Below are 27,525 nucleotides of genomic sequence, written 5' to 3'. Positions count from 1 at the left end.
GTTAGTTTTTGTCTTTCTCACATCTTATTGCGACCTCTTGCTGCTTCCATCCAATAAATTATTTGCTTGCACAGCTTCATTTGCCAGTTCTTGGAAAGTGGTTGTAATGAGATTTTGAAGTTGTGCATATATTGCCCTGCTTCAGGCACTTTGTTTCAAATGAGACATTAAAACAAGCATTCTACCCTTTTTTTTGATAATATGATCTCATTCTGCTTCGAAAAACGCGGATCCATACATTGTTGTAAGTTTTACATTGACTTTAAATTGCTTCTGAATCCAGAGATCATGAAGGCAGACGTTCCCTAAATACTCCATGAATTACCCATGTAATCACTGTAATTAATAATGGAAAGAGCTGACATGACCAGTGCCAATGTAATCTGTTTAATCTAGGTAAGAAAAATGAATTTGTATTTATTTAACATCTTTTATGGCCCACAGAAATTCCCAAGTACCTGACAACCAATGTATTCTGGCTGTAATATAGAGAAGTTATAACTTGACCAAGAATTGAATCATTCCAGCCTTGAGACAGTAAACCAATGGTATTAACTGTCTGTTATAAAGCCTTGTTTTTGCTTCTCTGTGCCTCCAAATGCTCACACTGCAATGTGACAGTTGTCTTTTTTTCACCCTCAAATTTTGTCATTGCCACCCAACTGTGTACAGGTCGTCCTCATCCATTTGATAGTCCATCAATTTGATTTGAAGACCACAAATAATTAAGCAAGATTTTAAAATTAGCTGTGTTTTTTTTTCCTTTTGAGCTGTCAGAATTCATCCTTCACCTTGGTTTCTGTGATATCTCTTGGAAGGTGCTGCTGCCTTCTGAGTTTGTTCCTATCAATCCTAATGGTAATGAAACATTGCCTGCCATAGTTTACCTCGCTGATGGTGGTGTGGATCAGTTAGTCTGGATCTAATTATGACGATCCTTCACATTTAATATTTCTTGAGATTGACATTTTGAAGCATTGTGGGTTTATTTCAAGTTTATTTTTTTTGGAAATGCAATGGTCTGGTTTCCTGAGAGATAATTGAAAGTCTTTTGCATTCAGATTTCGTAGCATTTATATGACTGGTGGAAGTGACTTTGTTGGGTTGTTTGGAACAGGGGCTGGTTTTAGAAAGTGCTTGTTTTATCTCATTCAGTTAGAGAGGAACCTGCTTGGCCATGTGTCTCTTTGCTGAATAGCAAATCCTGTTGTGTTCAGAGTGAAACCTATATGTTCCTTTTTTTTTGGAAAGTGCATGGAAAATTTCTCATGGTGGCATTTCCTGAGCAAACTGTCTGCAAGACATGCAAAATAACCCACCTCACATGACGAATGGCGACTACATGTGACAGAGAATTCAAGCAACACACTGAACATTGTATACGTTTGATCCCACTTCCATCCAAAATCATCAGCAATCGCTTTCTTATCATTGTCGACAGTGTTGACGAGGAGACAATAAAGTTTTGATGAATTTCACTGGAAAGCCAGCCTTTGACAGGGTCTGCCACAATACTTCTTGATTGCCTGAGTCAAAAGCCTTGGTCAAATCAATTAAGGCCGCACAGAGTGGTTGGTATTCTTGTCATTTCTCTTGGAGTTGCTGACCAATAAAAATCATGTTCGTGGTTCCAGTTTGGTTAGATGTCACACTGGCATTTAAAAGATTTTCTCTCAAACTGGGAGAAAATGCCTAGGCAGGATTCAGATGGTGATCTTCCTGGTGATGGAGTTTCCTTTTGGTACCCCAGTTCATGTTTATCTCCCTCCTTTTGAAGATGGTGGCGATGACAGCATACCTGAGATTGACAGGGATTTTGTTTTCCAAGATTTTCAGGAACAGCTGATGGAGATGTCATGTAAGTTCTGCTCCTCCTACTTCAAAATCTTTGTTGGAATCCCCTTGACTCTTGTGGCTTTTCTATTCTTCGTATGTCTATTGGCAGCTTCAACTTCTGCCTCACTAGGTAAAAGTCCATGATAAACTTTGGGAGTTGGGGATTCCCTCAAACATGTCTTCATTGAATATGGCATCACAGTTTGAGTTCTTTTTAACATGTTCTCTGTTTATTCTATGTCTCTGTCTCTCGCTCTTGCTCTCCTTGCTATGCAGTGGTTTGAGGCCAAGTGTCTTGTCACAGAGTCGTAGAATAATATAGCACGGAAACAGACCCTTTGGTCCAACTCATCCATACCGGCCAGGTTTCCCAAATTAAACTAGTCCCATTTTGCCTGCTATATCCTACTAAACCTTTCCTTAGTCATGTATCTGTCCAATGACTTTTAAATATTGCAACTATACCTGCATCTGCCACTTCCTCTGGCAGTTCTTTCCATTTACATACCACCATTTGTGTGAGACAGTTGTCCTGCAGGCTGCTATTTAAATCTTTGTGTCACTATGTTGCCTTGGTGACAAGCAAGAAAACCCCAGGGGCTCTTCAGCAAGAGGTTTCCGCTCCTTTAATGCTGAATTCACCAAATGTCCTTAATTTTTCCTAGTTCTTCTTTGTAGGTTTGCCTTTGTTTGATGAGATGGCCTCCTTACCAGCAAATCAATGTCATTTTGCCAGGCAGAGATCTTTCCTCCTCTTGGATGATGTGGTCGTTGTCATCAAACCGGTCTTGGGGGTTTCCTGGGCTTGTCGGAAATGTGATTATGCCAGTCTACAGCTTTTTCCAGATTTTTCTCCACTCCATTTAAACTTACCTTTTGGAGCTTTTGGGGAAGACGTTTTTTTTTTGGAAGTTTGCTAGTCTGCTTGGCTCTTAAGACATTCAACATTGAGCTTTTTTCTGAAGTGTTGCATTTGTCTTCAGCTACCTTTTGGTGGTATTTGACAAGTGGATGAGCTGGTACTCTGTCCAACAATCATCTGCACTGGTCATCGTTTTGGTAGTGATATTCTTTTGGTCTCTGGATTTAATGATATTGCCAGATTTTGTCAAGGGATAGTAATTGTGGTGTGCCAATATCCAAGGTTTCTGGTTACAACACCAATGGCTTGATTTATGTAAAGGAGACATGGAACTGTTTGGAGGCCAGAGTTGCAAGAAGCTGACAAGGAGAGAGGGAGAGGTGACGCGAGGGCTGCCGGGAAGGGTGAGTTTTCCCGCATTAAAAGGGACTTACCTCGGGAGTCGGGCCTCCATTTGCCGAGAGGTGCGAGGGAGGAGCGAAGGGCTTCTGGGAAGTCATATATTTGTGTGGTTGCGTTACCCAAAACACTACTCCCACCCATCCTCCTCCTCTAACCAAAATAAAAGACCTGTGCGCTAGATTGATAAGGTAATGAGTTTTTTAAAATTATTTTTTTCAACAGTCTCTTTGAGAATTTAGAATAGTGGAAATGGAGGTGAGAGCAGTTGAATGTTCCTCCTGCAGAATGTGGGAGGTAAGGGTCACCACTAGTGTCCCTGCTGACTACATCTGTGGGGCGTGCAGCCAACTCCAGCTCCTCGAAAACCGCGTTAGGGAACTGGAGCTGGAGCTGGATGAACTTTGGATCATTCAGGAGGCAGAGTGGGTTATTGAGAGGAGTTACAGGGAGGTAGTCACTTCTAAGGTAAAAGAAAAAGGCAAATGGGTTACAGTCAGGGGACGGAAAGGGAACCGGCAGGCAGTGCAGGGATCCCCTGTGGCCATTCCCCTCAACAATAAATATTCCGGTGGGGGCGACTTACCAGGGGAAAGCAGTGGGGTACAGGGCTCTGGCACAAAGTCTGTCCCTGCTGCTCAGAAGGGAAGGGGGAAGAGGAGCAGAGCAGTAGTCATTGGGGACTCTATAGTTAGGGGGACAGATAGGAGGTTCTGTGTGGACGAGAGACTCGCGGTTGGTGTGTTGCCTCCCAGGTGCCAGGGTTCGTGATGTCTCTGATCGTGTTTTTGGGATCCTTGGGGGGGAGCAGCCCCAAATCGTGGTCCACATAGGCACCAACGACGTAGGTAGGAAGAGAGGTGGGGATTTAAGGCAGAAATTCAGGGAGCTAGGATGGAAGCTTAGAGCTAGGACGAACAAAGTTGTTGTCTCTGGTTTGTTGCCCTTGCCACGTGCTAGGCAAGGAATAGGGAGAGAGAGGAGTTGAACATGTGGCCATAGCGATGGTGCAGGAGGGAGGGTTTTGGATTCTTGGATAATTGGGGCTCTTTCTGGGGTAGGTGAGACCTCTACAAGCAGGATGGTCTTCATCTGAACCAGACAGGTACCAATATCCTGGGGGGGGGGGGGGAAGTTCGCTAAGGCTATTGGTGTGGGTTTAAACTAATCCAGCAGGGAGATGGGAACCAAAATTGTAGTTCGAGTATAGAAAAGGTTGAGAGTGGGGAGGTCCAAAATCAAGTTTCAGGGACACAATATGGCACCAGCAAGCGAGAAGTTGGTTTGGACTGTGTCTACTTCAACGCCAGGAGCATCCGGAATAAGGTAGGTGAACTTGCAGCATGGTTGGTACCTGGAACTTCGCTGTTGTGACCATTTCAGAGACATAGTTAGAGCAGGGACAGGAATGGTTGTTTCAGGTTCCAGGATTTAGATGTTTCAGTAAGAACAGAGAAGATGGTAAAACAGGGGAAGGTGTGGCATTGTTGGTCAAGGACAGTATTACAGTTGCAGAAAGGATGTTTGGGGACTCGTCAACTGAAGTAGTATGGGCTGAAGTTAGAAACAGGAAAGGAGAGGTCACCCTGTTGGGAGTTTTCTATAGGCCTCTGAATAGTTCGAGGTGTAGAGGAAAAGATAGCAAAGATGATTCTCAATAAGAGTGAGAGAGGCAGGGTAGTTGTCATGGGGGACTTCAACTTTCCAAATATTGACTGGGAACACTATACTACAAGTACTATAGATGGGTCAGTTTTTGTCCAGTGTGTGCAGGAGGGCGTCCTGACACAGTATGGAGACAGGCCAACAAGGGGCGAAGCCACATTAGATTCTGTACTGGGTAATGAGCCCGGCCAGGTGTTAGACTGGGAAGTAGGTGAGCACTTTGGTGATAGTGATTACAATTCTGTTAAGTTTACTTTAGTAATAGAAAGGGATAGGTGTATACCAGTGGGCAAGAGTTACAGCTGGGGGAAAAGGCAATTAGATGCGACTAGGCAAGATTTAGAAAGCAGAGGATGGGGAAGGAAACTGCAGGGGATAGGCTCATTAGAAATGTCGAGCTTATTCAAGGAAAAGCTACTGTGTGTCCTAGATAGTATGTACCTGTCAGGCAGGGAGGAAGCTGTAGAGCGCGGGAGCTGTGGTTTACGAAGGAAGTGGAATCTCTGGTCAAGACAAAGAAGAAGGCTTATGTTAGGATGATTCGGAGATGCCGGTGTTGGACTGGGGTGTACAAAGTTAAAAATCACACAACACCAGGTTATAGTCCAACAGGTTTAATTGGAAGCACACTAGCTTTCAGAGCGACGCTCCAAATCACCTGATGAAGGAGCGTCCCTCCAAAAGCTAGTGTGCTTCCAATTAAACTTGTTGGACTATAACCTGGTGTTGTGTGATTTTTAACTATGTTAGGATGAGATGTGAAGGCTCAGTTAGGGCGCTTGCGGGTTACAAGGTAGCCAGGAAAGACCTAAAGAAAGCTCAGAAGTGCCAGGAGGAGACATGAGACATTGTTGGCGGATAGGATCAGGGTAAACCCTAAGGCTTTCTATAGGTATTTAAGGAATAAAAGAATGACGAGAGTAAGATTAGGGCCAATCAAGGATAGTAGTGGGACGTTGTGTGTGGAGTCAGAGGAGATAGGGAAAGCACTAAATGAATATTTTTCAACAGTATTCACTCTAGAAAATGACAGTATTATCGAGGACATAAATGAGATACAGGCTACTAGACTAGGTGTGATGAGGTTCACAGGGAAGAGGTATTAGAAATCCTGCAGAGTGAAAATAGATAAGTCCCCTGGGCCGGATGGGATTTATCCTAGGATCCTCTGGGAAGCCAGGGAGGAGATTGCCGAGCCTTTGGCATTGATCTTTAAATCGTCATTGTCTACAGGAATAGTGCCAGAAGACTGGAGGATAGCAAATGTGGTTCCCCTGTTCAAGAAGGGGAGTAGAGACAATCCTGGTAATTATAGACCTGTGAGCCTGACTTCAGTTGTTGGTAAAGTGTTGGAAAAGGTTATAAGAGAGAGGATTTATAATCATCTAGAAAAGAATAATTTGATTAGGCATAGTCAGCACGTTTTTGAGAAGGGTAGGTCGTGCCTCACAAACCTTATTGAGTTCTTTGAGAAAGTGACCAAATAGGTAGATGAGAGTAAACCAGTTGGTGTGGTGTATATAGATTTCAGCAAGGCATTCGATAAGGTTCCCCACAGTAGGCTATTATACAAAATGTGGAGGAATGGGATTGTGGGAGACATAGCAGTTTGGATCAGTAATTGGCTTGCTGAAAGAAGACAAAGGGTGCTGGTTGATGGGAAATGTTCATCCTGGAGTCCAGTTACCAGTGGTGTACCGCAAAGGTCGGTGTTGGGTCCGCTGCTGTTCGTCATTTTTATAAACGACCTGGATGAGGGCGTAGAAAGGTGGGTTAGTACATTTGCAGACGACACTAAGGTCGGTGGAGTTGTGGATAGTGACGAAGGATGTGGTAGGTTACAGAGAGACATTGATAAGCTGCAGAGCTGGGCTGAGAGGTGGCAAATGGAGTTTAATGCAGACAAATGTGAGGTGATTCGCTTTGGTCGGAGTAACCGGAATGCAAAGTACTGGGCTAATGGTAAGATTCTTGGTAGTGTAGATGAGCAGAGAGATCTGTGTCCAGGTACACAGATCCTTGAAAGTTTCCACCCAGGTTGACAGGGTTGTCGAGAAGGCATACAGTGTTGTAGCTTTCCTTAATAGAGGGATCGAGTTCCAGAACCATGAGGTTATGCTACAGCTGTACAAAACTCTAGTGCGGCCGCACTTGGAGTATTGTGTACAGTCCTGGTTACCGCAGTATAAGTAGGATGTGGAAGCTTTGGAAAGTGTGCAGAGGAGATTTACTAGGATGTTGCCTGGTATGGAGGGGAGGTCGTACGAGTAAAGGCTGAGGGACTTGAGGCTGTTTTTGTTAGAGAGAAGAAGATTGAGAGGTGACTTAATAGAGACATATAAGATAATCAGAGGGTTAGATAGGGTGGACAGGGAGAGCCTTTCACCAAATATGGTGACGGTGAGCACGAGGGGGCATAGCTTTAAATTGAGGGGTGAGAGATATAGGGCAGATGTCAGAGGTAGTTTCTTTACTCAGAGTAGTAAGGGTATGGAATGCTTTGCCTGCAACAGTAGTAGATTTGCCAACTTTAAGTCTTCATTGGACAAGCATATGGACGTAAGTGGAATAGTGTAGGTTAGATGGGCTTCAAATTGGTATGATAGGTCGGCACAACATCAAGGGCCGAAGGGCCTGTACTGTGCTGTAATGTTCTATGTTCTATTACTCGGAATTTCCAGAACTATTTATGTGTCTTAGATGTTTGTTTTGAAATTCTAATTGGGATCAAGTTGGTTCCGGGGCATGTTGATGTGCTGATTAGTTAAGGTTGTGTGGAATAAAGTGAGTTCATATAGCAGCTTTTGTATCAATTTGGATTTCGGAGCAAATGAAATAGTGCGAGCCAGCTATAGTTCTCAGTGATGTTTGCTTTTTGCAATGTATGTTTCTCACTATTTGCAGAATTGCTGCCTATGTACTAGGTACTTCTGAGGTCAGCTCAGATGCTTTTTTTTTAAAAATCCCCATTTGACTCATATAGGAAAAATGTTGCTGAACTTTAAAAGGTTCAGAAAAGAGTTACAAGGATGTTGCCAGGGTTGGAGGGTTTGAGCTATAGGGAGAGGTTAAATAGGCTGGGGCTGTTTTCCCTGGAGTGTCAGAGGCTGAGGGTTGACGTTATAGAGGTTTATAAAATCATGAGGGGCATGGATAGCATAAATAGATAAGGTCTTTTCCCTGGAGTGGGCAAGTCCATAACGAGAGGGCATGGATTGAGGGTTAGGTGGGAAGGAGATAAAAGGGACCTAAGGGACAACCTTTTCATGCAGAAGGTGGTGCATATATGGAATGAGCTGCCAGAGGATGTGGTGGAAGCTGGTACAATTACAACTTTTAAAAGGCATCTGGATGGCTATATAAATAGGAAGAGTTGAGAGAGATATGGGCCAAGGGGTGGCAAATGGGATTGGATTACTTCAGGATATTTGGTTGGCATGAACAATTTGGTCCAATGGATCTGGTTCTACGTTGGACATCTCTGACTTTGACTTGTCTGATCGGATCACGTGGTCCTTTGTGGTCGATAAGTGGTTCCTCATTTTTTTGTGATCTACAGGAAGGCCATGCCCCTAACTCCTGCAGATGCTGAGGATTTTGGTGTTCACTCCCTGGATCGATTTGAATTGACACTAAAATAGTTGATCTTAACAAGAACTGTTCAAATTCCTTCTGGAAGCTGTTTTTAGCATTGGAAAGCAACTTTTCAACTTTGTTATGGCTGTTTTATCTGAGGGTTTAGAATTAGCTCCATTACTTATGTTCTCATTGATTACTGATCATCTAACATTTGGACAGTTCAGACTGAGTACAAGACGTGATGACTCTCAAACCCACCCTGTTTGATTCCATCAGTCTAGTCTAGTGAGCAAAGATTGTCATTACACTGAGTAAGATGTCAGCTGCAGGATTTTCAGCATTAATTTGCCGTGCGTGAAGGATGGTGTTTCAGACTGAGAATAATCTGATCAGAGCCAAACTGTCAATGGGTCTTTAATTGAAATAAAGGTGGTTGCTGGGTACGCTTGTGACTAACACCCACGTGCACTGATGACAAAAGTTTCCAGTCTTTCATAATGCTGTACTTGGTACAGAGTAAACAGGGAATGTATTCTCCAAGACAAATCAGCATGCTAATAGCATTAAGCTCTTAGAATGTTGCTACCTGATTGCATGGCATGTTAAATGCTACAGAAGTTCTTTTTTGTTTTGGAGAAATGTTTCTAATTTGTCAACTCCGTTTCATACTTATAATTGATTGAAATAAACAATTCATTGAATTGCAGTTCAAGATTGATTGCTGAGTCATAGATATTTACAGCACAGAAATAGACTCTTCAGTCCAACTCATCCATGCTGACCAGATATCCCAACCTATTCTGGTTTCACCTGCCAGCACCTGGCCCATATCCCTCCAAACCCTTCCTACTCATATACCCTGCAATTGTACCAGCCTTCGCCACTTCCTTTGGCAGCTCATTCCATACACTTACCACCATCTGCATGAAAAAGTTGCCCCTTGGGTCTCTTTTTTTTTTAATATCTTTCCTCTCTCCCTAAATCTTTTCCCTCTAGTTCTGGATTTGCCCACCCCATGGGCATGGATAGGATATCTTTTCCCTCATGGTTTTATGAACTTCTATAAGGTCACACCTCAGCCTCTGATGCTCCAGAGAAAACAGCCCCAGCCTATTCAACCTCTCCCTGTAGCTCAAATCCTCCAACCCTGGCAACATCCTTGTCAATCTTTTCTGAACCCTTTCAAGTTTCACAACATCTTTCCAATAGGAAGGAGACCAGAATTGCACGCAATATTCCAATAGTGGCCTGACCAATGACCTGTACAGCTGCAGCATGACCTCCCAACTCCTGTACTCAATACTCTGACCAATAAAGGACAGCATACCAAATGCCTCCTTCACTATCCTATCTACCTGTGGTCCCAGTCTATGTTTGGAAAGTTAAAATCCCCTACCATAATCATCCTATTATTCTTGCAGATCTGTTTCTCAATTTCCCTCTGACTATAAGGGGGTCTATAATACAATCCCAATAAGGTGAACATCTCTTTCTTATTTCTCAGTTTAACCCAAATAACTTCCCTGGATGTATTTCCAGGAATATCCTTCCTTAGTACAGCTGCAATGCTATTCCTTCTCAAAAACGCCACTCCCCTTCCCCCTGCCTCCCTTTCTGTCCTTCCTGTAGCATTTGTATCCTGGAACATTAAACTGCCACTCCTGTCCATCCCTGAGCCATGTTTCTGTAATTGCGATGGTATCCCAGTCCCATGTCCCTAACCATGCCCTGAGTTCATCTGCCGTCCCTGTAAGGGCCTCTTGCATTGAAATAAATGCAGTTTAATTTATCAGTCCTACCATGTTCTCTGCTTTGTCCCTGCCTGCCCTGACTGTTTGACACTCTCCTTTTCTCAACTGTACCAGTCTCAGATTGATCTCTTTGCTCACATCACTCTTATCAACAAACTGCAATAGGATTAAATTCATAACAAAACTTCTGCACAGAACAAATCTGAATTCCTATTTAAATTTAAAGTGCTAAGAAGAATTTGTTAGTATTTTTTAATTCACTTTCTGGGAGGGAAGTGGTGACTGCAAAAGAAAAACATTTCTTTCCACTTTGTCAAATTCTGGAATTCAATTTCAATGATGTAGGTTAAATTTTACACTTTTGTGCAGACTGGGAAATTGTCTTGTCTTCAGGAAATGATTAAGGAGTTGAAGCCATATTTGCATAGCTGTTTAATGCCATTACCCACCATATCTCATCTCAGAAATATAATCTCGCTCCTTCTCTACCTCTCTCCCTGCTTACCTCCCACCTTGCCTCCTTAACAGGCTTGACAGGGTAGATGCTGACATTGTTACCTTCCTGGGAGAATCCAGAATCAGAGGACATTCTTGTAATAAGGGTGTGCGAATTTAAGATTAAGATAAGGAGGAATTTTTTTTCCTGAAGGTTGTAAGCCTTTGAATTCATTGTCACAGGGAACTGGGGCAGGCAGAGTCTGAGTGTTTCTTAAGGCTGAGACAAGTTCATGATTTGGGAGAGAAATTGAGGGTAATGGTGAAAGGGCAAGAAAGTTGATGCCAAAAATGCCAGATCATCAGTGATCCCACTGATGGACCAAACCAGCTACTCCTCTTCCTATTTATGGTCTAAGATTGAACAGGGGAAATGCAGAAAGGATATTCCCAATGAATGAAGAAATCAAAACCAAGAGTTACCAGTCTTAAGGATGCAGGGGAGGGTATTTAGGACTAAAATGAGAAATTTCTTGACCCAGAGAGTGGTGAGCCTGTGGTGTTCTCTGCCATTGGTTGAGGTCAAAAATTCAATGTTTCATTGAGTCAGTTATACTTGGGGCTAAAGGCATCAAAGGATATGGTGAGAAAGTGGAAATAATGTACAGAGTTTGATGATCAGCCATGATCACATTGAATGGTGGAGCAGGCTTGCATGGCCAACTTTTACTTCAGTTTTCTATGTTTGCATGTTAAATGCCCATCCAATCTCCAAGCTTGTTATCAGCCAGAGCAGAATTTTCATTTCATGGCTTTGTGGTTTTTTTTTAAAATTTCCTCCAAGGTTTTTTCCCCTTTCACTTTATCCATCCCTTCCATGTCGATTTTCTTAATGTGTGAACAATGCTACTGAAATATTCTCACATTTCTTTTGCAAGTGGATGTTTTAAATAATAGACTAGAATATTTTTAGAGTTCTTAAAACCGTTAAAGTAATAGCTTAAATTCATATTTTCAGGTTTACAAAGAATCTCTCACCTGACAAAATCAATGTAAGTACACTAAAAGGAGAAGGTCAACTGACAAACCTGGAACTGGATGAGGAAGTGCTGCAAAATGTGCTGGATCTGCCCACTTGGCTGGCTATTACCAGGGTATACTGCAACAGGGCAGCTATTAGAGTAAGTAGAGCATATTCAGGCTTTTACTTAGCTTGGTGTTAGTATTGTGCTACAACAATGCATGTTCCAAAGAACATGATCCACTAAGTTTCTTGGCAGAGTAGGGAGAGATGGGAAGTAAATTTTAGTATGATACCATTCTCAAAGTATGTGTGTTCATTTCTGCTGTACACCAGGAAAAATAAACTGAACTTACTCTTAGCATCAAATAACATGGATTTGTCATGTGATTTCACATGGACTTGAAGCTATTTTGAAGTAGTTGCAGAACATTGCAGACCATAGGGTGAGCAGTGTGATGAAGTCAAGAACATCCTGGGGCTGTTTTGAGCGTTAAACATTTTAATGATGTGTTCCTTACTGTAAGTAAGTTGACCAATCATCGCTTCTTCATTGAATAAGTTTTATTTTGGTCATAAATAATTGTGTTTAATTAGGAATCTTGGTTGATACATTTTTTTGGTTTAAAACTTGACATAGTTAAGATAGTTTAAATGAACACTTCTTACTGGAAGCAATTTTCAATTTGTGATATGCACACCTCCAACCTTGGCTTAAAATATGAAATGGCCAGTAATACTGTATACAGTAATGTAATATTATCCTTTTAGGATCAAAAACTGCAAATAGATCCTTATTGTAATGTATCTAAAATGCAATTGTTAAACCTTTGTTCTTTTATTTAGATACAATGGACCAAGCTGAAGACTCACCCCATTTGTCTGGTAAGTCAGATTTCCAAATTAAGAAATTTGTTTTGTCCAGCACTGATTGTAACATTTTCTGTTTGCTCACGGGGTATAAGTGTACCTGCCGAGGCCAGCATTTAGTGCCCATCCCGAATTAGCCAGTGAGTAGCCAGGAGTCCTTGCAAGTGGTTAGGACAAATACACATGCCGGACTGGCTATGGATGAGATTTCTTTCCCTCAAGGCCATCAGTAAGCCAAATGGGTTTTTAGAGCAATAGGCAGTGGTTACATGGTCCCTATTTTAGTGAATTCAAATTTCACCATCTGTCAGGGTGGGAATCAAACATGCCCCCAGGAGCCTGAGGTTGTGGGTTACTCATCCACTATGCCACCACCTCCTCTTTTTTTGTGATCTCTGGTCTGCATGAATAAAAAATTTTCTAGTGGTTTTAATTTACTGTACTACTTTAGTTTGATAAGAGTTCTCATATAAAGTGTTGCCCTTGATTTGTTTGCTGCCCTCCAGCATGCCTTGACCCTTGAAATAAAGATTAATTGTGTTCTAAGTAGCAGCGGTTGGTTCTTAAAATATTAGTTATGTTGAGCGTTGTGGCAGCATGCAATGGCTAAAATCAAATTTGGACAAGTCAAGCATAGAGTTTAGTTATGGAATGTGTTTTGCGTTCTTGTACCCGAATGGAGTTCTTTTTTTTTTGTGTGGCAGTAAAATCATTAAAATGGGCTGAATGATATGCAGCTTGATCGAGTGTATTAAGTAGTTATATATTTTTTTTAAAAATCCTCTAAGTGAGGTAGATTAAGAGAGATCCAATGAGGAAGATTAATGTTAAATGCATCTGCGTGTCAGAAATCGAGTTTTAGTTTTTCAGGATTGAGGTCAGAATAGTAATGATGCAATTAAGTATTCCTGCAATAACCCACTTGTTTCCGTGGTTCGGGAAATGCAGAATCTGAACCATTAGTTTTGCTTACTGATTGCAAGTATGAAAAGGACATTTTTGACCCCTGTGTATGTACTGCAGATTAATGGAGAGTTTTAGTTGTATGTATTATTCCTGTGGACTTTTAGGATAAAACATGTAATTGCCATTCAATCACAATTTTAAGTGTATATTTACCTCTCCACCTGTTTCCCCCAGTTCCTTGATAAAGTGGAGGTAGAAATGAGAACCTGTGAGGAACCTCGACCTCCAAATGGACCATCTCCAATTGCCATTACAGCAGGTCAAAGGTCAGTGCATTATACTTGGTCCACAGTACATGGGAGTCTATTTATAAAAGTGATCAATTTATTTTTCAAACCAAAAGTTAAGATCACTACAGGCACATTGGTTTTAAGAGATTTGAATTTCCTGAACTTGAACTTCGAATGACACAAATATCTCCAGTTTCAAGACTTTTTTATTAGAACAATAGATGCAGTAATTCAAAACACTCTTGGCTGAATTTCTTTTTGTTGACAATTGTGAAATACAGAGAGAAGCATTCCCTTTATATAGCTCTCACGTTTCACTCTCCACTGAATTACAGTCCTTTTATGACATGCACACAGTACAGTTATTCCAATTTCTAGTGGGCTCCCATATGTCTGCTTTCCTGAGTAATAACTTTCAGCAATTATCTTCAAGTGCTTCCTTTAATTTTAAAAATTTTCTCAAATCTACCTAATGCCTGCATTCAAGCCTGTTCAGCTGATTCTTTTTCTTCTCCCACCTCTGCCAGAATTTATCTCGCCATCCTTGAATGGCAGCAAGATGTGTTTTCGTTAACTGGAAACCATCTCCCTCCAGCATCTAGCTGCAAAGGGCTGCATGGTGGCTCAGTGGTTAGCACTATAGCCTCACAGCGCCAGGGACCCAGGTTCAATTCCAGCCTCTTGCGACTGTCTGTCTGTGGGGAGTTTGCATATTCTCCCCATGTCTGCATGTGTTTTCTCCCACACTCCAAAGATGGTCAGGTGGATTGGACATGCTAAATGAGTTAGTTGCATTAGTCAGAGGGAAATGGGTGTCGGTGGGTTACTCTTTTGAGGGTCGATGTGAACTTGGGCCAAATGGTCTGTTTCCACACTGTAGGGCATCTAATCTTAAAAAAACTGACTGCTTTTGCCTGCCGAAATCTTGGAACAGCTGCCTGTGTTTCGAACCTATAACATGAAGTGAAAGATGCCTTCCCGTCTGCTCTTCCCCATAACAACATGAAATACCTTGGCATTCATGTAGACATGTTAATCAGTTGACCTTCACATCACACCTCAGGCAGTTGACACCAGAACTGTTTAACCAAATAATTGTAATATTTTTTGCGCACATTGGAATTGGGAGCAGAAGTAGGCCATTCCCTGAGATGATAGCTACTCTGTTTTCTTTGAGTTCCACATTTGCCATCTATACCCAATAACTTTTGATTATTAGGCAAGAGAATCAAATCTACCTTGAAAATTCAACGAACCTGCCTTCTCAAGCAGTGTGTGCACAAACATAACAAAAAAAGCTTTTTCTTTATCTCTGTCTGAAAACCATAATTCCTCAGTTATAAGCATTGACCCTTGATTCTAGAATTATTCACAACAGGAATCATCCTTTCCATATCCACCTTGTCAAGTCCATTTAAGATCTTTGTAAACTTTAATCAAGTCACCCCTTGCTCTTGTAAACCCAAATGGAAACACGCCCATCCTATCAAACTTATCCACATTAAAAAACCTGCTCATTACAGGTATCAATCCATGAAACCTATTCTGACTGCCTCCAATGTGTTTACATTTTTGTTTCAATAAAAAAAAGTAACTGCACAATGTTTTGAGTTTTCACCAATGGTTTGGGTAATAGAAGTATAATTTACATACATCTACATTCAAATCATATTATAGCAAAGAATAACATTCCACTCTCCTTTTTAGTAGTTGTGTTTGCGTCCTAACATTTCACAACTTATGCATGAGAATATCCAAATCCTCTGCATCCTGAATTTTACTGTTGTTTTCTGTTCAAAACTCCACTTTTCAAATTCTTTGTGTCAAAGTGAACAACTTCATATTTTTCCTATATTCTACTCCGTCTGCTAGCTTTTTGCCCATTCACTCAACCTACCCTTATCTCTCTACAGCTTCCTTTGTTATTTTCTCAATATGATTTCCTACCTATCTTTGCGACATCTGTGAATTTAGCTATCATGCCTTCGCTCCCCATATTTAGCTTTTTTTATTCAACCTGTTGAAACATCTTATAACACACCCCTCAAACAGCTGAGACTTGAACACCACCCTCTTGGTCAAGAGGTAGGAACACTACCACTACACCACAGGAGCATCTTGCTTCCCTTATCAAAGTCATTGACAATAATTGTGAACAGCTGAAGTTTCAGTAATGACCTCAGTGTTCCACTGAGTGCATCCTGCCAATCGCACTGAAACCAAGTTTTCTTCCAGTCAGTCAGACTTCTATCCATGCTAATATTTTACCCCTACACCATGAGGTCCTAGTTTGTGCAATCATCTTTTGTGATACCTCATTGCATGCCTTCTGGAGATACAGTGCAGTATCTCTACAAGTTCCTGGTAGTCCACAGTACATGTTACATATTTGTTGGAGTTCTTTCAAAGAGTAAACAAAATACATTGACTCTTATTCACTGAGCATGGGAATAGACCTTTTGGTCCGACTTGTCCATGACCGCCAGATATGAGATCAGATTCCCTACAGTATGGAAACAGGCCCTTTGGTTCCCACAGATCCACACTGACCCTCCAAAGAGTAACCCACCGAGACCCATTTCCCTCTGATTAATGCTAACACTATGAGCTATTTAGCATGGCCAATTCACTTGGCCTGCACATCTTTGGTCTGTGGGAGGAAACTGGAGCACCCGGAGGAAACCCACGCAGACACTGGGAGAATGTGCAAACTCCACACAGACAGTCCCCCCCGGGCTGGAATTGAACTTGAGTCCCTGGTGCTGTGAGGCAGCAGTGCTAACCACTGAGCCACCATGCCGCCCTATATCTGAAATAAATCTTGACCCATATGCCAGAATTTGGCCCTTCCCAATTATCTTGCATTTATGTAAGTGTGCATATTTAATCTCCTTAATGACTGATTCCGACACCTTCCCAATGACCAACATCAAGTTAACTCACCTGTAGTTTCCTGTTGTTTCTTGAATGGAAAGAGGTGTTTGCTCCTTTCCAGTTCAGTGAAACTTTTATAGATCTAGTAAAGTTTAGAATGTTAACTTCAATGTGTCTGTTTTCTCCATTAGCCACCTCTAAAGACATTAGAGTGAAGTCCATGTGGACATGAAGACTTGTCAGTCTGTACATGCAAATAGATTTTTGACTGCACTGCATGCCTTGTGATTGAAATTTCATTTAAATTCCTCTCTCTTTTCCACCTCCTCATTACCATTGTGACTTGTTAATTTCATGTGCTATTTCCTGATTTACTCCTTTTCTCTCTCTCTCTCTCTCTCTCTCTCTCTCTCTCTCTCTCTCTCTCTCTCTCTCTCTCTCTCTCTCTCTCTCTCTCTCTCTCGGAGCAACACCTTTGTTTTACTTGCTCATTGTAATAGTTTCCATAGGGATATATAAAGCATTCAATTTTTACACTTCGTTGTTCCCCATCTGTGTCTAATTTCTTTCTCCTGATGTTACTGTCATTCCCTGGCTAATTTTACAGATCAGACCAAACTCCCTGAAAATGTATCAAGGGGATGGCCTAGATCCTAACTTTTTTATCGTATTTACAGGCAAATATAAGGCACTATGTTCCAGATGTGAGTTAGTTAGTTAGACTATTGGCTTCAAACAAAACACTTTTTAATTCTTAACCTACAATTAAAATACAAACAAAAGAAAGCAGAATTGGTCTAACTTTAACTCTATTGGAAAACTTAACAGAATAATAGATTATTTAACTACGAAACACTGGCAGTTCCAATGTAGTAACGTTCTGTATGCACACCCTTGGCAAAGGCAAATTCAGTGAAATAGATTGTCTCACATGCAATGTTTCTCCAGTTTCCTAAGATAAAATTCTGGCAGAGAGAGAGAGAGAGATGTATGACCGCTTCCCCAGCAACTGAAAATTAAACTAAAACAGTTCTGTGGAAGCCTGATTCCACCCATTCGTGCTGCTTCTATTGTTTTAATTTTTATATGACAAAATCCCAGCACCCCTTGAGCTGTTTTACTTTCTTGTCTTGGAAGAAAAATTCGGCATCTTTTTGTCTCAAAACTTTGCTTCAAAAAAGATTCAGGATACAATACACCTCTTACACGTTTGTGGGTGGCACGGTGGTTAGCACTGCTGCCTCACAGCGCCTGAGACCCGGGTTCAATTCCCGCCTCAGGCGAGTGACTGTGTGGAGTTTGCACATTCTCCCCGTGTATGCGTGGGTTTGCTCCGGTTTCCTCCCACAGTCCAAAGATGTGCAGGCCAGGTGAATTGGCCATGCTAAATTGCCCATAGTGTTAGGTAAGGGGTAAATGTAGATGTAGATGTAGGGGTATGGGTGGGTTACGCTTCGGCGGGGCGGTGTGGACTTGTTGGGCCGAAGGGCCTGTTTCCACACTGTAAGTAATCTAATCTAATCTAATCTTAAAGCTATAGTATTGTCACAGCTAAATATGAAGGGTGTCATCAAATTTGCCACTCACTTTGTGCAATTTTATACTTTTTCCTTGCATTTGATCTTTGCTTAACTTTTTATTTAACGAAGGATAATTAGATCCTCCACTTGGAATTTTTCTTTGGTAGGAATATACTTGGTGTATCTCGATTTGAAATACCTCCTAAAGTCTGACGTTGTTTCTTGAATGATTGTGTTGCCAAACCTCGTACTTCAGCTGGTTCTGCTTTCATGCCCAATTGTTGCCCTTAATAAATTTAAAATACTGGTCATAAACTGAATCTTCTCCATGAGTCCATAAGTTATTGATACAGAATTAGACCATTCAGCTTATTGAGTTCACTCTGCTATTCGTTAATGACTGATATGTTTCTGAATCTCATTCTCCTACTTTCTCCCCATAACCGTCAATCCCCTTAATAATCAAGAACCAATCTATCTCTGTCTTAAGTACAATGACTTGGCCTCCACAACCTTTTTTGCAATAATACATTCCACAGGCCTCTACCTCTTGGCTGAAGAAATTCCTCCTCATCACAATTCTAAAGGATCATCCCTTCACTTTGAGGCTGTGCCCTCGGATCTTAGTCTCTCCTAGTGGAAACATCTTCTGCATGTCCACTCCTATCCAGCCCTCTTAGCATCCTGTAAGTCTTAACCAACTGAACCCCCCCACCCCCCCCACCCCAGCCAAATCCTTCCAAAGTCCATAGAGTACTCATCCGCTCTTCATATGACAAGCCCTTTGTCCCAGGGATCATTCTTGTAAACCTTTTGACCCCCTCCAACACCAGCATGTTCACCCTTGTATACTGCTCATGATATTCCAAATGTGATCTGACTTACATTTCTGACTTACAAGAGCAGTACATCTCTGTTCTTATATTCTATCCCTGGTAATGTGAATGCTAACACTGCATTTGCATTCCTGTCACCTGAGTCTGCATGTAAACCTAAAAGAAATCTTGAACCACTACTCCCAAGTCCCTTTGTGCTTCTGATATCTGAAGCATTTGCCGATTTAGAAAATAGTCTGTGCTTCTTGTCTTTGTACCGAAGTGCATAACCTCACACTTTTGCACATTGAATTCAATCAACCAATTCACTCATTCTCCTAGTGTGACCAAGTCCTTTTGCAGTCTCCCTGCCTTCTCAACATGACCTGTCCATCCACCTATCCACTTGCAAACTGATTAAATTTATCTGTATAGGCAAAATTGATTGTGTTTGAACCCAGAATAAAAATGTGTTATGTGCTGCACATGACTTTGGGTGTCGTCATTGGAAGGCATGTACAGGTCGTAGTCTGAGTGCCATAAGATGGCTTTCTTATTCGAGAGAGACAACTGGTGGTGTGTTTTAACCTGAGGGTCACCATGCCGCTGGCAAGGTTGAGACAGCAAGCATGGTTGGTGCAGAAATTGAACCCTGCTGTTGGTGTCAATTTGCATTGAAAACCAGCACCAGGGATATATTTCCCTCCCCACCCCTTTCCGCCTTCCGCAAAGACCGTACCCTCCGTGACTACCTGGTCAGGTCCACACCCCCCTAAGACCCACCCTCCCATTCTGGCACTTTCCCCTGCCACCGCAGGAACTGTAAAACCTGTGCCCACACCACCTCCCTCGCCTCTATCCAAGGCCCTAAAGGAGCCTTCCACATCCATCAAAGTTTCACCTGCACATCCACCAATATCATTTATTGTATCCGTTGCTCCTGATGCGGTCTCCTCTACATTGGGGAGACTGGGCACCTCCTAGCAGAGCGCTTTAGGGAACATCTCCGAGACACCCGCACCAATCAACCAAACCGCCCCGTGGCCCAACATTTCAACTCCCCCTCCCACTCTGCCGAGGACATGGAGGTCCTGGGCCTCCTTCACCGCCGCTCCCTCACCACCAGACGCCTGGAGGAAGAACGCCTCATCTTCCGCCTCGGAACACTTCAACCCCAGGGCATCATTGTGGACTTCAGCTTCCTCATTTCCCCTTCCCCCACCTCATCTTAGTTTCAAATTTCCAGCTCAGTTACTGCCTCCTTGACTTGTCCGACCTGCCTATCTTCTTTTCCACCTATCCGCTCCACCCTCTCCTCCTTGACCTATCACCTTCATCCCCTCCCCCACTCACCCATTGTACTCTATGCTACTCTCTCCCCACCCCCACCCTCCTCTAGCTTATCTCTCCATGCTTCAGGCTCACTGCCTTTATTCCTGATGAAGGGCTTTTGCCCGAAACGTTGATTTTGCTGCTCGTTGGATGCTGCCTGAACTGCTGTGCTCTTCCAGCACCACTAATCCAGTATTTGATTTTCAGCATCTGCAGTCATTGTTTTTACCTTGCAAACCAGCTGTCCAGCCAACTGAGTTAAGGTATGTATCAGGCACTAGGTTCTCAGCCTTGGGTTTGCAGACCATTTTCTCAAAAGTCTACCATTTCAGTTTGCTAATCCAGGAAATATCAATTAGCAATATCTAGTTCAAACAGCAATGAATCTGATGCATCATGACAGCAATCTTGGGCGACCTGTATGAGCATATTATAATTCTTACTCTATGTCTGCATACAGTTAGCCCTCCAATATCAGGAAATAAGCCAAACTGAATAAGAAACAAGAGATTAAATATTTGATTTGAAGTTTTATACTTTCTGTTCAGCCCCACTGAGAACCAAAACTGTTCAGAAGTCAGGAACAAAAATACGCAAGTAATGAGAACAGAACATGTTGCCTGCTCACTTTGATATGTTTTCTTTCTGTTAGCAAGCATCGTGCTCCATATTTGTTTGTTGTTTCCTCCCAGGTCAGGCAGTCTTAAAATTACAACAAATCTATGCATATGTACGTTAAAGCATAATTTAAATCTAGAAATGTGGAATGATCTGTTTCAGCAAACTAACCTTGAATTCTTTTGGAAATTAAAACTGTTATCTGAAATCAGGTGACAGGAATGCAAATGCAGTGTTAGCTTTCACATTACCAGGGATAGAATACAAGAGCAGAGATGTACTGCTCTTGTAAGTCAGAAATGTAAGTCAGATCACATTTGGAATATCATGAGCCGTATACAAGGGTGAACGTGCTGGTGTTGGAGGGGGTCAAAAGGTTTACAAGAATGATCCCTGGGACAAAGGGCTTGTCATATAAAGAGCGGATGAGTACTCTATGGACTTTGGAAGGATTTGGCTGGGTGGGGGGGGGGGGGGGGGGGGGGGGGAGGGGTCAGTTGGTTAAGACTTACAGGATGCTAAGAGGGCTGGATAGAGTGGACATGCAGAAGATGTTTCCCGCCTCAGGCGACTGTCTGTGTGGAGTTTGCACGTTCTCCCCGTGTCTGCTTGGGTTTCCTCCGGGTGCTCCGGTTTCCTCCCACAGTCCAAAGATGTGCAGGCCAGGTGAATTGGCCATGCTAAATTGCCCGTAGTGTTAGGTAAGGGGTTGATGTACATTAGGGGTATGGGTGGGTACGCTTCGGCGGGGTGGTGTGGACTTGTTGAGCCGAAGGGCCTGTTTCCACACTGTAAGTAATCTAATCTAAAAAAAATCACTTGTCTCCAGAAATGTGCCTTCTATTGAAGGTTTGAAACTGTACACAGCAGCTCTTAGTCTTGAGATGCTCCTTAATGATCTTTTGACTTAATTTGATGCATTATACACCAACATGAAAGGGAAGAAGTGGGTGAGTCTGTTTCCACTCCACTCCCACAATCCTGTGTTAATGTAGATGAGTTTAAAATAACTTTTAAATTGATAAGTTTACTATTTCCTTCCTCACCTTTTATAACTAGTTTCAGTTTCAATCATTTGTCCTCCTTTGGGTTTTCTTCTGTCATTGCAATAATTTCAGTCATGAGTCCTTTCAATCTAGTCAGTTTCTGTTACTTTTCTCTGTTCTTATTATACAACAAATATTTGAGTTCAAAACCTTACATTTACACAATGTCCCTTTAGAAACACCACTGCAATCTGTTTATTTTTTTTTAAAAATGATTATGGTAGACAAATCTCTTTATGTAGGGCAAGTGTTTTAGGTAATCAACATGTTGAGATCCTCCATTCTTCAGAATCACATGAGAACAAAATACAGGTAGACAATCCTTTATCCGAAACCCTCACAATCAGCTGTCTCTTGGACTTTGGAATTTTTTGGATGAAGGATTAAATGACATTTGCATTGTAAAATTTAAAAAAAACAAACAGCAGGCGCACCTGTGATTACTACAAACACTGAGACAAAATTGATGCCTGCCAGTGCTGGGCTACACTGTTACGTCACGCCTGAGTGGTGTGGGTTGAGTGGGAATGGAATTGAGTTAACTGTTTGTGCGCCAAACAACGTGGTTATTGATAGAAAAAAAAGTTCAAGAAAAGTCTTTGGATTTCGGATAAAGGATTGTCAACCTCTATCGCAATTGTTGTACCTGACCTTTCACTTATTTCATGACTTGTGAACTCGTAGCAACATGAATGATGGAGGCCAGCCCAGCATCAAAAACAATCGTGTACATTAGTGATTCTCAGACTTATGATAAGAAGTGATTTTTTTTTTTACAATGTAGAGAAGGCACTTGTTTTAACATCTACTGAGTTTTACTATCTTTCGTGATTGGAAGTGTAAAGGATATGTTAGTCAACTGTTGTTCGTAATTGTTAATGGCATATTTTAAAAGGTTTTGGTGGCATTTAATTCCTAGCTGAATCACTTATTTTTCATTCAAATTGCTTCAAACTCAGTTGCTACAAACTGTGGTTGCACTGTAATGAATATGTAAATTACTTTCAGTTTCCAGTCTTAAAAATTAAGGTGCAGCTGTATGAAAAATGATGCCCTTAAGTGGAATTACTGTGTTGGTGACAGTAGGGCCTTCATGTCTAAAGGGAGGTGAGGGAGAAGCACCAGCAAATTTATCCAGTTACGTTGGTTTGAAATTGAATCAAGCCAAGTGATTTGGATGCAAGGAAGTGAAGGAAAAGGTGTTCCTATGCTACCAAATTTAAGAGAGGATGAAATGTTAGGACTCAACAGTACCAAAAATGGTACAGAGATGGAGGCAGTAAATCCATAAGACCATAAGAAACAGGAACTGGAGTAGGCCATTCAGTCCCTTGAGCCCTCTTTATCATTCAATAAGATCATGGCTGATTCAATATTTTTCATGTCTGCTTTTCTACCCTTTCCTCATAACCCTTTATTTCCCCTACTAATCAAGAATCCAGTTATCTCGGCCTTAAATATACACAAGGACTGTACCCCCATAGCTGTGGCAAGAAATTTCAAGAAACTCAAAGAAATTGCTGGAGCATTGACAGGCATCTTTCTATCTTTTTTGGCCACAAGTGAGCTCCCAGAGTACTGGAGAATAACCAATATTGTCCCATTGTTTAAGGAAGGTACCCGGTAAAATACAGGAAATTATAGGCCTCTGAGCTTCATGTTGGTGGTAGGAAAATTATTGGAAAAGACTGTCTAGGACAAGGTCTATACACATTTAGAAGCAAGGTAGACAGCATGGTTTTGTGTGGAGAAGATTGTACCTCACTAACTTGTTTGAGTTTTTGAGGAGATGATTAAGGTGATTGAGGAAAAAGCGCTTGATATTGTCTACACAGACTTTGATAAAGTCTTTGACAAGATCTCTCAGGGCAGACTGGGACAAAAGGCTTAGTCGTTTGGTATCAGGGGGTGAGCTGGCAAGATAGATACAGAACTGGCTTAGTCATAGGAGACAGAGGGTAGTGGTGGAAGGATGCTTTTTGGAATGGAGGTTGTGACAAGTGATCAGTACTGGACCTTTTGCTGTTCGCAGTTTACACACATGATTTGGAGGAAATCTTGACTTGTCTAATTAGTAAGTTTGCAGGTGATGTGAAGATTGGTGGAGTCTTGGATAGTGAGGAGGATTGTCAGAGGATACAGAAGGAGATAGATCCATTTGAGGCACGTGCAGAAAAATGGCAGATGGAATTTAATCTGGACAGATGTTAGGTGATGCATTTTGGAAGGTCAAATTGAGGAGGAGATTATACAGAGAATAGCAGAAACCTTTTAGGAGTATTGATTTATGGAGTGGGATCTGTGTGTTCAGATCCACAGATCACTGAAAGTGGCAGTGCAGGTAGATAAGGTAGTTTAAAAAAAATAAAATGCCCACGGCATGCATGCCTCCATCGGAAGGGGCATCGAGTATAAGGATAGACAAGTTTTGCTGCAGCTTTGTAGAACTTTAGTTAGGCCACATGTTTGCATACAGTTCTGGTCACTGCACTACCAGAAGGATGTGGTTGCTTTGGAGAGGGTACAGAAAAAGTTTACCAGCATCTTGCCTGGCATGCGGCATTTTAGCTATGAAGAAAGGTTGGGAAGACTAGGTTTGTTTTCATTGAAACATAAGAGGTTGAGGGGTGTCCAGATAAAAGTTTATAAAATGGTAATAGTATGGATAGAGATGAAAGTGTGAGGCTTTCTGCTAGGGTGGAGGGATCAATTACTAGGGGGCACATGTTCAAGTTGTGTGGGAGTTGGGGTGGATGTTTAAAAGAGATGTGCGAGGCAAATTTGTCACAAGGAGTGTCTGGAACATGCTGCCAGAGGTGGTGGTGGAAGCAGACACAAGCAGTATTCAAGATGCACCAGACGAATACATGAATAGGAAGGGAATTGGAGGGTTATGGATCCTATAAGTGAAGGCAGTTTTAGTATGGAAGGGCTAAATGTGTCAGTACAGGCTTGGAAGGCCAAAGGGCCTGTTCCTGTGCTTTTTTTGTGTTTTTGTTCTTTATTCTAAGAAATCCCTCCTCATCTCAGTCTTAAATTGGCAATCCTTAATTCTGAGACACTCTCCGTGAGGGGAAATATCCTCTGAGAATTTGCCCTGTCAAGCCCATCAAAAAACCCATCTGGCTCAATGATCATCTCTTGTTCTTCTAAGCTCCAGTGAGTAGGTTCCCAACATGTTTAGCCCTTGCTCATAAGACAGTCTCTTCATACCAGGGGTCATCCTGGTGAAACTTCTCTGAACTGCCTCGAATGAAACAATGTCTTTTCTTAAATAAGAGGACCATACTCTTCTCAGTACACCTGAATCATAGTCCTAGAAATCTAAAGCACAGAATAATGCCATTCAGCCTATCAAGTATGTGCTGATCTAAGATGAGCATGTAACTATCCTCCCATTTTCCAGCATTTGGACCATAGTCTTGTGCACCTTGGAATTCCAAATGAGCATAAATACTTTCCAAATGTTATGAAGATTTCTGCCTCTTCTATCTCTGCAGACAGTGAGTTCCAGATTCCCAGCCCTTTCAGGGTGAAAAAGAAATTTCCTCACATCTCCAACCTTCTTGTCTTAAAACCTTAAATCCATGCCCCCTTGTCACTAATCTCTCCACCAAGGGGAAAAGCTCCTTTGGTGTACCCTATCTGTACCCCTTGTGATTTAATACTTCTCAATCATGTTCCCCTTTCAGTCTCTTCTGTTCCAATGCAAACAACCTCAGTCCATCCAATCTCTCTATAATTAAAACTCTCCAGCCCAGGCAACATACTGGTTAAACACCTCTGCATCCTCTCCAGTGCAGTCACATCCCTCTGAGGTTGTGGCTTGCAGAACTGTGCACAATACTCTAGCTGTGGCCTAACTAATTTTTTTTTAATGCAGTTCCAGCAAGCCTCCCTGCTCTTAAACTCTATGCCTTGGCTAATGAAGGCAAGTATGCCAATGCTGCCTTAACCATTTTATCTATCTAATGGAAGTTTCTTGTTAACTTGAAGCTATTGAAGTTATGGTCATTAGGTTCTGATGCAAATTTTTTTATGCAACTCTCTGGTATAGTCATACTGCATGGAAACAGAACTTTCAGTCCAACCAATGCGTACAAACACAATCACAAACTAAACTAGACCCATCTGCCTGCTCCTGACCTGTATCCCTACATATATCTTTCCTATTTGGATACTTATCTAAATGTCTTTTAAATGTAATTGTACAAACATCCACCACTTCCTCTGGAAATTCATTCCACACATGAACCACCCTCTGTGTAAAATTGTTAATTGAAACCAAACACCCAAAAAAGCTCACGCCGTTTCATAATTTGTTTAAAATGTGAGTGACAGAACTTTAACTTCCACTATTTAAAGAAAATTACAATTTAAAAAAAAATTGCCCCCATGTCGTCTTTAAATCTCTTTCCTATCACATTAAAAATGTGCCTCCTAGTCTTAAAAGCCCCCATCCTAGGGAAAAGTCACCTACCATTAACTATATATACTCATTATTTCATAAACTTCTATAAGGTGGATTCTCAACTTCCTATGCTCTAGTGAAAACATTCCCGGCCTATCTAGCCTTTCTTTAACTCAAACATTCCATACCTGGCAACATCCTAGTAACTATGTTCTGAACCCTGTCCAACTTGATATTCTCTCTATAACTGGTGACCAGAACTGGTCATAGTATTCCTGAAGAGGCCTCATCAATGTTCTGTACAACCTCAACATGACTTCTCAACTCCTAGACTCAAAAGAGTAAGCAATGAAGAGGGTGCCAAATGCCTTTTTAACCACCCTGTCTATATGTTGTTGCGACATAGAAGTTGAACCCCTGTGTTAATTTAAAACCAAATGCCCAGAAAAGCTCACCTTGCTTCGTAACCGGTTAATGTGAGTGACAGAACTCCTAACTTACACTATTTAAAGAAAAATTACAATTTATCTTCCTAAATCTAATAGTGAACATTACACAAAACCTATTCACGAATCTATGCCCCCTTTTCTTAATTGTTTACTATCTGACCCAAACTCTATTTTTAAAAAAAATGCTATTCCAATAGCACACTTATTGAACATTACATTAACTTAATCTCAAGACCCCACCGTCTGTTTTTTCTGCTGTCTTTAATCTTCTAGCTGCTGATCTTCCTGGGTCGTCGTCATCTTTTGTTTTACTGGAAGTATGTTTTATGTGAAAAGGTACTTCTGATAGTGTTTTCTAATTTCTTTAAGAGCAAGATGTTAGATGGGCAGTTAGCTCTATCGCTGATCGAAGGCAGTTGTTCTCCCTCTAATTTTCAAAATGCTGGGTTCGTATATACCCCATGATACATTAAATTCTTATTATTTGGTTGGTTTCTAGGTATGAAAACATTCAAATTCCATTGGCTTCTGGTATCCTTGACATAATTTAAAGTATTGGTTAAATTTGAATGGTTGTCAAAACAGCAATCAAAACTCAGGTATCCAATTAACAGCCATTTGCTACATGTATCCATTTTTGAACAACTCGTCTCCCAGTTTCTCAAATCAGCCAGCTGAGCCTACACATTAAGTTTACTTCAAAATGCAGAAAATTCTTCCTATTTTAAAGTGAACATACGTGCTTTCGACTTCATAACAATGTGATGCATCATCTTTTGGTAATACGGAGGTATTGACAATAGGTGCAGGAGTAGGCCATTTGGCCCTTCAAGCCAGCATCACCAT

At 41.5% G+C, this 27,525-nt stretch overlaps 1 protein-coding gene across 3 annotated transcripts in view; it reads left to right on the top strand.

Moving 5' to 3' along the window:
- The window catches only part of bltp3a (bridge-like lipid transfer protein family member 3A), a 125,088-nt gene that overhangs the window by 21,684 nt on the left and 75,879 nt on the right, over positions 1-27,525 (top strand). For all 3 annotated transcript variants that reach the window (XM_072563302.1, XM_072563301.1, XM_072563303.1), the window contains exons 2-4: positions 11,546-11,708; positions 12,395-12,433; positions 13,559-13,650. In XM_072563302.1, coding sequence (XP_072419403.1) covers positions 11,546-11,708; positions 12,395-12,433; positions 13,559-13,650 — 294 coding nt within the window. The remainder of the gene's footprint in view (positions 1-11,545; positions 11,709-12,394; positions 12,434-13,558; positions 13,651-27,525) is intronic.

This window comes from Chiloscyllium punctatum, chromosome 45, assembly GCF_047496795.1.
Source record: "Chiloscyllium punctatum isolate Juve2018m chromosome 45, sChiPun1.3, whole genome shotgun sequence".
Lineage (NCBI taxonomy): Eukaryota > Metazoa > Chordata > Chondrichthyes > Orectolobiformes > Hemiscylliidae > Chiloscyllium > Chiloscyllium punctatum.
This window is presented reverse-complemented; position numbering and strand designations above follow the sequence as displayed.